Source organism: Amblyomma mixtum, chromosome 5, assembly GCF_055824585.1.
Source record: "Amblyomma mixtum isolate Tamu chromosome 5, ASM5582458v1, whole genome shotgun sequence".
NCBI classification, from domain to species: domain Eukaryota; kingdom Metazoa; phylum Arthropoda; class Arachnida; order Ixodida; family Ixodidae; genus Amblyomma; species Amblyomma mixtum.
In genome coordinates this window covers 196,726,058-196,738,757 of record NC_143016.1, presented here as the reverse complement: position 1 = coordinate 196,738,757, position 12,700 = coordinate 196,726,058, and the positions used below count along the sequence as shown (strand labels likewise).

General features: G+C 44.7%; 1 protein-coding gene across 2 annotated transcripts in view; it reads left to right on the top strand.

Moving 5' to 3' along the window:
* Nucleotides 1-12,700, top strand: part of LOC149345365 (longicornsin-like) — a 172,789-nt gene that overhangs the window by 86,808 nt on the left and 73,281 nt on the right. The window contains exon 2 of one of the 2 annotated variants that reach the window (XM_089542747.1): nucleotides 7,318-7,362. The exons of the other annotated variant lie outside the window; for it this stretch is intronic. Within the exon in view, the coding sequence (XP_089398873.1) occupies nucleotides 7,318-7,362 (45 nt within the window). The remainder of the gene's footprint in view (nucleotides 1-7,317; nucleotides 7,363-12,700) is intronic. 2 annotated transcript variants of the gene reach the window in all.

Genomic DNA, 12,700 nt, shown 5'->3' with positions numbered 1-12,700 from the left:
AAAGACAGGTTACTCGTGTGACGTTTCTACAGGAGTTTGTTTTTATTTTGTTCTCTCTAGCACTGTACCTTTTCGCTAGCTAACCTTTTCTTGTTCGTCGATAGAAATGTTCTCGGCGATTTGTGATTAGTATATCTTCCTTATAGGGTGAAGGGTGGGGCAGCTCGCGATGGCGCTTGGTCAAGTTGCGTTATCAATGTGCGATCACTAGACGAAGAAGACGCGCAAAGAATGCCTGCACAAAAACCAAGAATTTTGTGTCTTGATCGATGCGTCGCTACAAACGGCTGCTAGCGGACATTAAGAAAGCTGCTGCAATTAACGCGACAGTAACAAACCTTTTGCAGCCTCTGGCGCAGTCGCCGGAGGCTCGCTATGTTCATCAACTAGTCATGAATTCCGTGCGCCACATGTTGCATGGAGACGACGAAAGCGCTTGAAGTGCTGGCGTAATTGAAGTGCGTTGAAACAAGCAAGAAACCTTTTCCTGGCAGCTTTCTCCGCGGCGACCGCAGCACACCAGAAAAAAATACAATGCGATAAACGCAAAAGAAGCACCAACAAATCTCAAAAGCGGGTTCTTTTGTTATTACGACGTTCAAAGAGCAGCATTTCGTCAGAGTGAAACGTGCAAGGTCTTGCTATTTGGTCACGCTTAACCCTTTTACCTCTGATGTAGGATATGCAGGCAGACTAAATGCAAGAATGTCAACTCTTCCCGTGTACAACTAGTGTACGTGTGACTGTCGATAGGTTTTGCCCGGCAACTCGATAATGGCGCTTGATGTTTCTGCACTGTGAAGCCCAGAGTAGTCTGCGCAGGATTTACGAAGGCTGCTGGCGGATATAATACTAGCCGTTTGCCCGCACACACTGTATGTCTTGCTACTGCGTAGCTCACGCTTAGGCCTTTTCTACCAGATATGTACGATACAGGCGGGGAAGATGTTGGAATCGCAATTGTGCCCATGCCTAGCCCATATATTTTCCAGGCAGGAACAATTTAGGCTACAGGCGAGAATACTGGTGTTAGCCCACCTACAGCCCAATTGGTTCCGTTAGGGCGCTGCACGTGCAGCCCCTGTTGGGTGTGCCCGCACTTCACCGTCATGTAGCCCCATCTTTTATGCACACGAACTGCACGCAGCCCATGCTTACCCCTTTCATACCCGATTTAGAATACAGGCGGTGAAGACGTCGGAATGGCAAATGTGTCCATGCCCAGCCCACGCGGGACCTTCGCCGGTGTTGCTAAGACAGCACAAACTGCATGCCTGAAGCGCTTCGCCACTGTGAAGCCCATAGTTAAGCCCCTGTATTTCCTACGCGGGACCCATGTCGGCTGAAGGCCGGAATACTAACTCTTTGCACACACAAAAACACTGCGGCTCCCTCATGGTGGTGTACGGGCAGCCCGTTTTGGGGTTGCCCGCGGTTCACCATAATAGAGCCCGCATCCTAGCCCGCATGTATCTGCGGTGGGACCTAGGTGGGCTGCCCAGTCTGTTTAAGCCTATGTCTAGCCGAGGAGGGTCCCATTCGGGCACGAAGCGGGCAGCCACAGCGTTTTGTGCCAGCACTGCACCCACGGGGGACCCATGTGGGTTTATTGCGGGCAGCCACCAGCCCTCATTGGGCTGGTGGCTGGCGCATGGGCCCGCCACCTTGTGCTACTGGGGGTGGAATAACTTAAATGCACTGATGGGTCGGAGCGAGAAAAAACAGATAGTTGAAAAAATTTTTTACGAAGGACAGATATTAAATGGAGAAGAAATGGTAAATATTTTTAATGACTACTTTGTTAACAGAGATTTTACTAAAAACCCGACAACATCATACAAAACTTCAGGGCAGAAAAACTCTAGCACAATATTTTTTGAACCAACAGATGCAAATGAAGTGTGTTCTCTCTTTTTGAGTTTAAATATTTCTCATAGTGTTGATGCCGATGGTATACAAATAAGACCCGTGAAGTATGTGATACGTATAATCAGCCCCATTCTAGCGCACATTTTTAATCTCTGCATTTCTACCCCTGTTTTTCCAACAAAAATGCAAGTCACCCGTGTGATAGCCGTATGTAAGAAAGGTGGTAAAAATGATGTATCTAACTACGGACCGGTGTCAGTTTTTCCTTCCTTCTCGAAAGGTCTCGAGAAAATCATCCTAGATATATCGCGCTTCTGCAGCAAGCATAATATAATAACTACTTCGAAATATGGTTTTAGAAGGGACAGGTCTACAGAGCTGGCGCTGTTGGACGATAAGGAATATATTCTAAAACAGTTTGAAGAGAAATGTATTGTTATGGGTATTTTTGTTGATTTTAGCCAAGCCTTCGATTATATTAGTCATACTATCCTTTTTGAAAAATTGCATCATTATGGTATACGGGGACATGTTTTGGCTCTGCTCAGAAGTTACCTATCAAATAGATTTCAATATGTCGACATAATGGTTTCATTTCTCACAGCAAAAAAATAATTTCAGGAGTCCCACAGGGTAGTATTTTAGGCCCTGTCCTATTTAATTTGAACATTAATGATATTGTACACACCTGCTCAGATACCAAGTTCGTTATATATGCCGACGATACGAGTGCTTTGGTGCCATCATGTTCTGAAGCTGAAGAAACTACTAAAGCAAATAATTTTCTGCGCAAATTGGACTCGTGGACTTCCAGCAATCATTTAAAACTTAACGCAAACATAACAAAGGTGGTAATTTTTCGAGCAAAAAGTAAACAGATTTCGTCACAAGGAACCGTAATGTTTAGATCCGCAGCCATTGATGTGGTAGATACTGTCAAGGTGTTAGGGGTATATTTTAATTCAACTTTACAATGGAATGATCATGTAAATAGTATAATCAGCAAACCGTGCTGCATAACTGGAATTTTAAATCGCCACCGCTATACTCTTCCAAAAAAAGTTAAACTAATGGTCTATAACGCTCTCTTTGTCTCCCACCTAAACTGCTCTCATCTAGTCTGGGGAACAACAAAAACTAATCTGTTGAAGCTTGAAAGGCTACAGAAAAAAATAGTACGAATAATTGAAAACGTTGAATACACAGCACCTTCTTCACATATCTTTGCTTCGCTTAATTTATTAAAAGTAAGAAATACACGCGAATACAAATTATGCAGGCAGTACCCTTTAAGCGTCCAACGAAAGAGTACAGTTTTTACTGAAATGGCAGAATTAAGACACAATTATCCCACCTACAGCACCAGAACTCCAGAACGATGGAAAATTCCAAAATATCGCACTGCTTATGGACAACAAACACTCCGGTATAATCTTCCGCGATTATTGAATGCTGCAGAAAAAGAAGCCGCTGATGTATCCAATATGTCTCTTCCAAATATGTACAAATATTTTGCTACTCATACTTTTTTTTCTTGTGAATGAACGCACAGTCTATCCTTATGTTCATATACATTGCATTGTTGACGTTTAAAAAAAGGGGAAAAAATGTTTTCCCAGGCGTCCAAAACCAGTGCTTTATTGAAACTCTTATTCAGGCTTATTTTATTTTGTGATACGATATAGTGCTGTTTTTTGTTTTTTTTTTCTATTTGCAACAAAAATGCGACTGTTTATTGCCCCACTCTGCTGCTGTATACACTGTAAGGGGGCGGAGGATTTTTCAAGCCGCAAATGTACGGCTTTTCCCTCCGCCTCCTTCCACTTCTTTGTGGAGAATAAAACTTGTATGTATGTATGTATGTATGTATGTATGTATGTATGTATGTATGTATGTATGTATGTATGTATGTATGTATGTATGTATGTATGTATGTATGCATGTATGCATGTATGCATGTATGCATGTATGCATGTATGCATGTATGCATGTATGCATGTATGCATGCATGTATGCATGTATGCATGTATGCATGCATGCATGCATGTATGCATGTATGCATGTATGCATGCATGCATGCATGTATGTATGTATGTATGTATGTATGTATGTATGTATGTATGTATGTATGTATGTATGTATGCTTAGCAACAATGCAACCAATTAAAGGGATCGTATAGTGATGCCCCAAGTGCGCGGAACTTAGTCTAGTTAATTGCTTAATTCACCAATTAGCCTAATTAACCTTTCTATTCAGACCAGATACGTAAACAAAACCGAGTAGGAAACTGGTCGAGTTGGGCAATCGAACCAGGTTCTCCGGAGTGCGAGACGAGCACGCTAACCACTCCACCATGCCAGCTCGCTGGTTTGGAATGAACAAAGGCGCGTCTAGCTAATACGGCACCTTCGTTCACTCCTATCTTCCTCCCTTCCCTTACAGCTAGGTTCAGGTGTCCACCGAGATATCCGAGAGAGATACATTTCCTTTCCGCAAAAACAAATTTATCATCGAGCAAGGCGTAGAGCCGAATGGGCGATGGCGTTCTGTGGCAGCATTGCAAGACGCTGTCGCGTTCCACTCTTAGAGACGAAGCTTAACATCTTAATCACACGTCAGTGACAAAAGCAGCAACACTGCTCTCAAAACTTTCGCCTCACCGCGCTTTAGGTCAACAAAGTGCCCCCACGTGCAGACAGAGGAGAGTTGAAAGAAGCGAGAGGAATGATTGAAGGAACAGACGCGCGTCGCAACAATCGCGTCTGCCGAGAGGACGACGCCAGCTGCAACTGATATTACCTTTATGTTATTGCGACTGAAGGAAGCATGAAAATGAAAGAGCACGGGCCTGCCCACTGGCTGGAGCTGAGCCACAATCTCTGCCACGTGCAGACAGAGGAGAGTTGAAAGATGAGAGACAACAGCTTGAAAGAGGAGACGCGCGTCGCAACAGCCGCGTCCGCCGAAGCGATGACGCCAGCGGCAACCGATATCTCATCTATGTTGTTGTTGCGACTGAAGGAGGGATGAGAAAAAAGAGCACGCTGCTGCTCACTGGCTGAAGCTGAGCCACCATAGTTGGCACGTGCAGATAGAGGAGAGTTGAAAGATGCGAGAGGAATGATTGAAGGAACAGACGCGCGTCGCAACAATCGCGTCTGCCGAGAGGACGACGCCAGCTGCAACAGATATTACCTTTATGTTGTTGTTGCGACTGAAGGAAGCATGAAAAGGAAGGCGCACGGGCCTGCCCACTGGCTGGAGCTGGGCCACAATCGCTGCCACGTGCAGACAGAGGAGAGTTAAAAGGTGAGACAACAGCTTGAAAGAAGAGACGCGCGTCGCAACAACCGCGTCCGCCGAAGCGATGACGCCAGCGGCAACCGATATCCCCTTTATGTTGTTGTTGCGACTGAAGTAAGGATGAGAAACAAGAGCACGCTGCTGCTCACTGGCTGAAGCTGAGCCACCATAGTTGACACGTGCAGACAGAGGAGAGTTGAAAGATGCGAGAGGAAAGATTGAAGGAACAGACGCGCGTCGCAACAACCGCGCCCGCCGAAGCGACGACGCCGGTTGTAACAAATGCCCCTTATGCTATATACCCCTCCACCGCCTTTATTGCGTTGCACCTCCTTTTATACCCCGCACCGTGGTCCTGACCAGACGACCCCATCGCATCCCGCTGCATATCGATACACCTAAAAGCCATTTAATTTTTCATTTTTAGGGCCCGCATTATGGCCGACGTTATATTGATCAGAGAGGCCAATGCCTGAACGATGCTTCGATATCATTTCGGGAAGGCAGCGATAGCTTTATGAAGTACCTTGGCTACTCACTGCGTAGATTGCGATCTCCATCATAAATAATTTGTTGCCAAATGATAAATGCTAAAGGGCCTCGTGGCATTAAAAGCTTTGTCAATAGCACTTGAGCATTTTGTCGGTTTTAGTGCTAAAAGCTGCACTTCTCGCATGTAAAACTGATGCTTAAAAGCTTGGATTTGAGCCTATCTGGAAGCTCGTCGCAGGTTTCGCTGTGACATCATACCACGTGACTTGTCGCGGCTGTTACCGCTAGTTCCGGCGCTGCGCCAACCACCGCACCGACCGGTCGCTCTCGCCAGTTGTGCCACTTGACTAACCACGTGATTCGCTCTTGCTGAATAAAGGCCAGCGCTCGCCGCCTATGGAAACCGCACAGACACAGAGCCAGAACCGTTGTCTGTCACGAGTTCTTCGACTGAAGATCGGAAGCGCCGTGCGCCATCCAGCGATCGCTACGACGGAGAGGTCAGGAAGCCGCGTTGGCTTGAGTTATGTCGCGAAAGCGGGTTCGTTGAGTCGATGAAACCGATGAAGAACGGGAGGTGCTATCGCGACGGGAAGAAACGTGAACAACGCGGCACCTACGGGCTCTGTGTTTGAATATTTTTTTCTCGCGCTTTTCTATGGGTGCTAACAAAAAAAGTAGGTAGGTTTAGGTAGGTTTATGATACATTCCAGCGGCTAAAAAGACACGGACGAAGGTAGACGAGACAGGACGAACGCCGGACCGGCGTTCGTCCTGTCTCGTCTACCTTCGTCCGTGTCTTTTTAGCCGCTGGAATGTATCATAATAGTACTACCAACCAACTAGCCCAACTTTCTACGCTTAATTAGGTAGGTTTAACGTCCCAAAGCGACTAAGGCTATGAGAGACGCCGTAGTGGAGGGCTCCGGAAATTTCGACCACTTGGGGTTCTTTAACGTGCACTGACATCGCACAGTACACGGGCCTCGAATTTCTCCTCCAAAGAAATTCAGCCGCCGCGGCCGGGATCGAACCCGCGTCTTTCGGGCCAGCAGCCGAGCACCATAGCCACTGAGCCACCGCGGCGGCTCTAACAAAAAAGTGTTAGAATCGTCCTAGAATCCATCGCGGACGGCTATAGCGTATTTCTGCTGCCACTGAAGTAAGAACATGATGAAAAGAAATGCGAACAGCGGCGCGCCTAGGCTCCGCTCGGTTCGCATTTCTTTCCATCGCCCCTGTACGTCTGGACAAGCAGCGGCACGGGGCATTTGTTGTCAACGTCTCGGCGTCGACATCGGCCGCTAGATCGGACCTCTTTCGCTTCGCTGGCTCAGCCCAGATGAGCCACAGCCATTTTTCTTTCCGAAAGTATTTACCGATTGCCAGACCCTACGACGGTGACATTGAGTTTTTCTTTCTCTTCCTTCCTTTCCTTCCTTAGGTCTTCGCTGTCTGGTATTGTCAATTTTGTCGTTGTTTTTACGCTGCCTGCTTGTACACATAAGCAACGGCGACCCTGATGAAGGCTTTATTGTGTCTTTTAAGCCCTCAGTTGTACCACTCATGCTGTTCAGTACTGCAATGCGCGTCCTTAAAGACACCCCTTTCTTAAGAACAGAATTTTGGCTCACCGCCGATCTCTGTTTCAGTGTGTCTGGTTGTGGCCGCAGGGGAGGAAAGCCATCAGCGAGCACGTGAGTATCGTTCCTACTACTACTACAGCAAGGAAGAGACAAGCAAGCGCCCGAATGGGGACGCTAAAAATGAAAAGGAATGGACCTAGTCTAGCTGGTTAATGCACCTTGATGGAAACGACTGAACAGACAAGAGGGAAGGGAAGAGCGGAGACGCCTACTCTGACTAGACACCTAAAGATTTGCTGCGACAGGATTTATTTCCGTGAAAAACAACGAGGGGGCTCAAACAAAAAGTGAACCGTGTTCACTTGACTGCGTTCAAGCCCCCTTTGCATGGCATAAGGGGAAGACAGAATTCTCATGCCCCACATTTATCGACAAACGCCATTTTGAACGGGAAAGGGTTTATGAGCGCAGTGCTTTCATATGTTGTAGGATTTCGCCATAACAATCAACAGATCGGCAGATCACCAGTCGGAAGGCTTTAATTTTTCTGTAGCAACCTTTTTGCTATCGTGAAAAAAGTTCCCCATTTATTTCCTATGGCACTCTTAACTGCTCGATGCGAGCGATGGGAAGAGTATAAAATAAATGTTGTCTTCATACCGCGAGAATGAAGCATTACCTTTAGCATTTCTATACCTTGAAGTTTTCTAATGTACAAATTTTTGTCCAAGAATGTTGGGCATGATTCTAACAATATTTATATTTATTTATTTATTTATTTCCTCAAAGGTCTCGGTTGAGACATTACATGAGGGAGTCGACGGTATCTGGCAAACAATGGTAAAAAATGTTAAGATGAAAGGTTGGCGATGCTCCACTTGAATTCTAGTGGGTTGGTGATAATGGCAAGTTCGGTGGGCAGGTCATTCCAGTCTCGTGCAGTACGCTGAAAAAATGACTGCTGAAATGTCACAGTATGGGCTTGTAGGGGATACACTGCGTTACTGTGGCTGAACCGGGCGATGCGGTGGGCTCTTTTTATGTAGGGGTTATCAAGAGGCAAAGAATGGAAAAATTTATGAAAAAGGTTAAGACGTGCTGTCTTACGGCGCGAGGCTAGGGAGGGGGGGGGGGGGCAAGTTGATTCGAGCTTTTAGAGCTGAGATGCTTGAGTGGGAGGAATAATTAGATAGAATGAATCGTGTTGCGCGGTTCTGAACCAATTCGAGGGCGTTAGTAAGATTATTGTGGTGCGGATCAAAAATAGCGTTGGCATACTCAAGCTTGGGACGCACAAAGGTTTGAAAAGCAAGCTGTTTAATAGGGGGAGGAGCGAGTGAAAGGTTACGGCGTAAATAACCTAGAGCACAATTAGCAGAATTTATTATGTGTTTAATATGACAGGTGCAAGTTAGGTCACGCGAGATATGCACACCAAGATATTTGAATGATTCGGATGTTCCAATCTGCCGGTTGTTAATATTATAATTAGGCGCTACGTAATTACGACGACGGTGAATGGACATTAACACGGTTTTAGAAATATTTAATGACATGAGCCATGTTTTACACCAGTCCTGTATGCGACTAAGGTCAGTTTGTAATGCGAAATGGTCGGTGGAGTTAGTAATTCCTCGGTAAACGACACAGTCATCGGCAAAGAGTCGGATATGAGAAGAAATGTTACACGGTAGGTCATTAATATATATCAAGAAAAGGAGAGGCCCGAGTACCGTTCCTTGCGGTACCCCTGAGAACACAGGTGTTAAGGATGAAGAGTTAGAATTGGCATATACGAACTGCTGACGGTTAGACAAAAACCCTCGAGTCCAGTTCAGAACACAAGGATGAATATTAAGGCGCGATAACTTTAGTAAGAGAAGAGCATGGGGGACCTTATCGAATGCTTTTTCGAAGTCTAAAAACACTGCATCAGTCGGGATATTACGATCAAGGTTTAAATGTAAGTCGTAAACCATGCTGGCTTGAGTGAAAAAAATGAACGGACGATAGGAAGTTAGCAATATGCGAGTATAAAACATGTTCCATTATTTTGCAAGAAACGCTTGTTATGGAAATCGGGCGGTAGTTACTCGGCGATGATCGGCTTCCTTTCTTGAAGACTGGGATGACCTTGCCCACCTGCCAGTCACGTGGAATCGAACCGGTGTTCAGGGATTCCTGGAATATGAGCGATAAGAACAGGCTACACGTATGTTTAGTATTTTTCAGCACGTTGGCGTTGATACCATCCACTCCACACATTTTAATCAACAAGGCGAAAGTGTGAATTGCACGAGAGAACCAAGTAAAATAAGTAACATGACAATATTATTCCAATTATCCAAAAATTGTACTAAAGGAAAACTTCTTTTTTTGTTTTACAACAAAGCTCATACACAAGTTCTTTGGGGGAATCAGACCAGGCAAAATCAAAGTATGCTTTTTTCTGAAAAACAGCGCGAACTTCGACGAGGAGAGAAGAAAGACACATGGACGGGCGCTGACTTGCAAGTGAAAATTTTACTGCCTGGAGAGTGAAAATAAATGGGTGGAAACCAAACAATAAAGGCAAACAACACACTCAATCATACATACTCATCATTCATACACACACAATCATGAAGGAGCCATACGCTATATCACTTGCATATCGATAAAAAGTACAATTCTTTAAATGAAAGTGCCAAAGAGGGGCTGCTGACACAAGATTCTACTGACCGGGTGATTTCTTCCGCTTCAGTGATCTCACGCGTTAGCTGATTTCTGTGTTTACTTATCACCTTTGTTTTCTCGAACTCCGGCTGGCAATTTCTACTCTCACAATCTCTGCAGTGCATACCTAGATGCCCTTTCACGGTGTAATGCACGTTGTTGTTGTGTTCTTTTAGCCGTTCATTTAGGCATCTTCCCGTCTGGCCAACATATTGCTTGCCACAAGACAGTGGAATCAGATAGACGACTCCCTCTTGGCAAGTCACGAAACGGTTCTCGTTATTAGTAGTGCATTCTTGTGCAACGTATTTTGAGTTCTTTTTTACAAACCTTGCCTAGCTTATCGGGAGCCGAGAACACAACCCTCACTTCTGCGCGTCTACCAATCTATTTCAGCCTGCGTGCGAAACGATGAATGTACGGACCACAGTAGTCTTTTCTTTTTTCTGGTTAACGGAATCAGCCTGCTTTTGTTTTTCGTTCAAATTTCGAAGCATAAATTCTGAAATAGATATAAGCAGATGTTTGGGATAACCAGCCCTGAAGAGACAATGGGTTTCGTGGTTGAAACTGTCTTGTAATAAGTGTATGCAAGATTTACTTAGTGCATTGGTGAGGCATGACTTAGCTATGGAACGTTTTACCAATTTGGAATGACATGAAGAAAAAGGAAGCAATGCAAGTATGGGTCTTCTTAAAGTAGAGTTTCAGGTCCAGAAATCTGATTGACTGGTTTTGAGGCAATTCACTAGCTAATTTAATAGGAAAACAGCTCTGAACAAAAATACCTTAGATTTGTGAGAAGACAGCACTCAATTCACGAACGTCAGCGTCTAGCATGACAAGAAAATCGTCAACATAACGAAAGCATTCTATAACCTTAGAACCACTTAATTTTTCTTTGAGCACTCTGTCCTTTTTCGCTAAGTATAGGTCACTGAGCACGGGGCCCTATACAGGAACCAATGCAAACGCCTTGGCTTTGCAAGAAAATCTTCTCATTCCAGGTGGTGAAGGTAGATTCTAAATACAGTTTTAGTAGCTCTAAAAACCCTCCTAAAGAGATGCCTGCCCAATTTTGGCACCAGAAGCTTGGAAGAACGCTAACATTATCTTAATCCATAAGAAAGACGCCAAGGACTTGAAAATTACGGATCGATCAGCTGCCAGTCCGTTGCCTACAAGGTATTTACTAAAGCAATCACAAAAGAATGGGAGAACCTTAGACTTCAATCAACCAAATGATCAGGCAGGCTTTTGTAAAGGATACTCGACAATAGGCTATATTCACTCTACAAATAAGGTGATAGAGAAAGGCGCAGAATATAAGCAACCCCTACATAGCATCAAGGCAGATAACTGAGCAAGTTGGTAAACATTCATTGTGAATAACACCAGCACAACAAAAACAGACACAAAGGAGGAACACAAGAGGAAGGAATGGGCATTGGCAGATCATCTAATGCGAAAGCAAGATATCGACTGGTCCTTAAACATAATGGTGTGGATTCAAAGAGAAGGCAAGCATAGCAGTGGGTGGCAGAAAGTTAAGCGGGTGGATGAGATTAAGAAGTTTGCGGGAATTTGGTGGCCGCAGTTGGCAAGGGATCGGGCTAATTGAAGAGACGTGGGAAAGGCCTTGCCCTGCATCGGGCGTAGTCGGGCGATGATGATGAAAATGACAGCCTTTGTTTTCTTAGTGTTAATTTCTACGGGGTTCGGGGCGCTCCATTTATATAGACCTTGAAGTACGTCGTTCGTCCCAGCCATTAATAATTGCGAGTTACTGTTGCAAAATAATAAGAAGGTGTCATCTGCGTGTGATACATAATGTGCAGTATGGCTAACGGCAGTGATGTGGCTTATGTAAACGCTGAATAGGACAGGGTCAAGAATACTTCCCTTGGGTACCCTAGTATTAATTTGTCAGCATCATGATAAGCTGTCATCTGTTGCAGCAACTTCCATTCGGCGTTTATGTCGGGACGTTATAAGTGATAAAGCTTTCACTCTTTTTCTAACACGGTTTGGTGATTGAGACAAAGGCTTCTGAGTCCTCTGTGTATTTGTAAACAACTATTACCTTAGCCCTAAATGCTCTTACTTTTAGTTCTTTCTATGTTAGTAGTGCTAAGTTCGATTTCCATTTCTGAAAGCCAAAACGTGTTTGTTTTTTTTTTCTTTTTTAACACACTTGGTGATGCGAGTGCGAATTATCTTTTCTTACCCTTTTGAAAATATTTACACAAATATTTGCAATCTCTTCCTTTGAAGATTATTGCTTTAAAAAATTTGGATCATAGCTGGGAAAACGTCCGTGAACAGAGCTAGATTCAAGTTATGGGCAAAATGTGGTTTAAGAAAGTCTAGTGTTTGCTTGATAGGCCTTAGCAGAAAATTAGCAGCCACAAGCAGAAAACAATTCAGGGGCAATTTTGACGATCTAAAGAGCGCGAGGCGAATGCCTTTCCGCATCCGACTGTTGTAAGGCGTGTGGCGAGAGAGAGTGGCGCCTCCTTAGCGCATGCGCAGTGAGCCACCAACGAGACGACGGCCGTAGGCACACACCAGGCGGCTGTGGAGCGATATGGATTGCCTAGTAATCGCTAATTAGTAATGACTACTTCATGACAAATTAGTAATGACTAGATAGTCATGACCAATTTCTAACTAGTCGTGAATAACTGGCCATGATTGGTAAATGACTAACTAGTCAGTTACCAACGTGACCTGG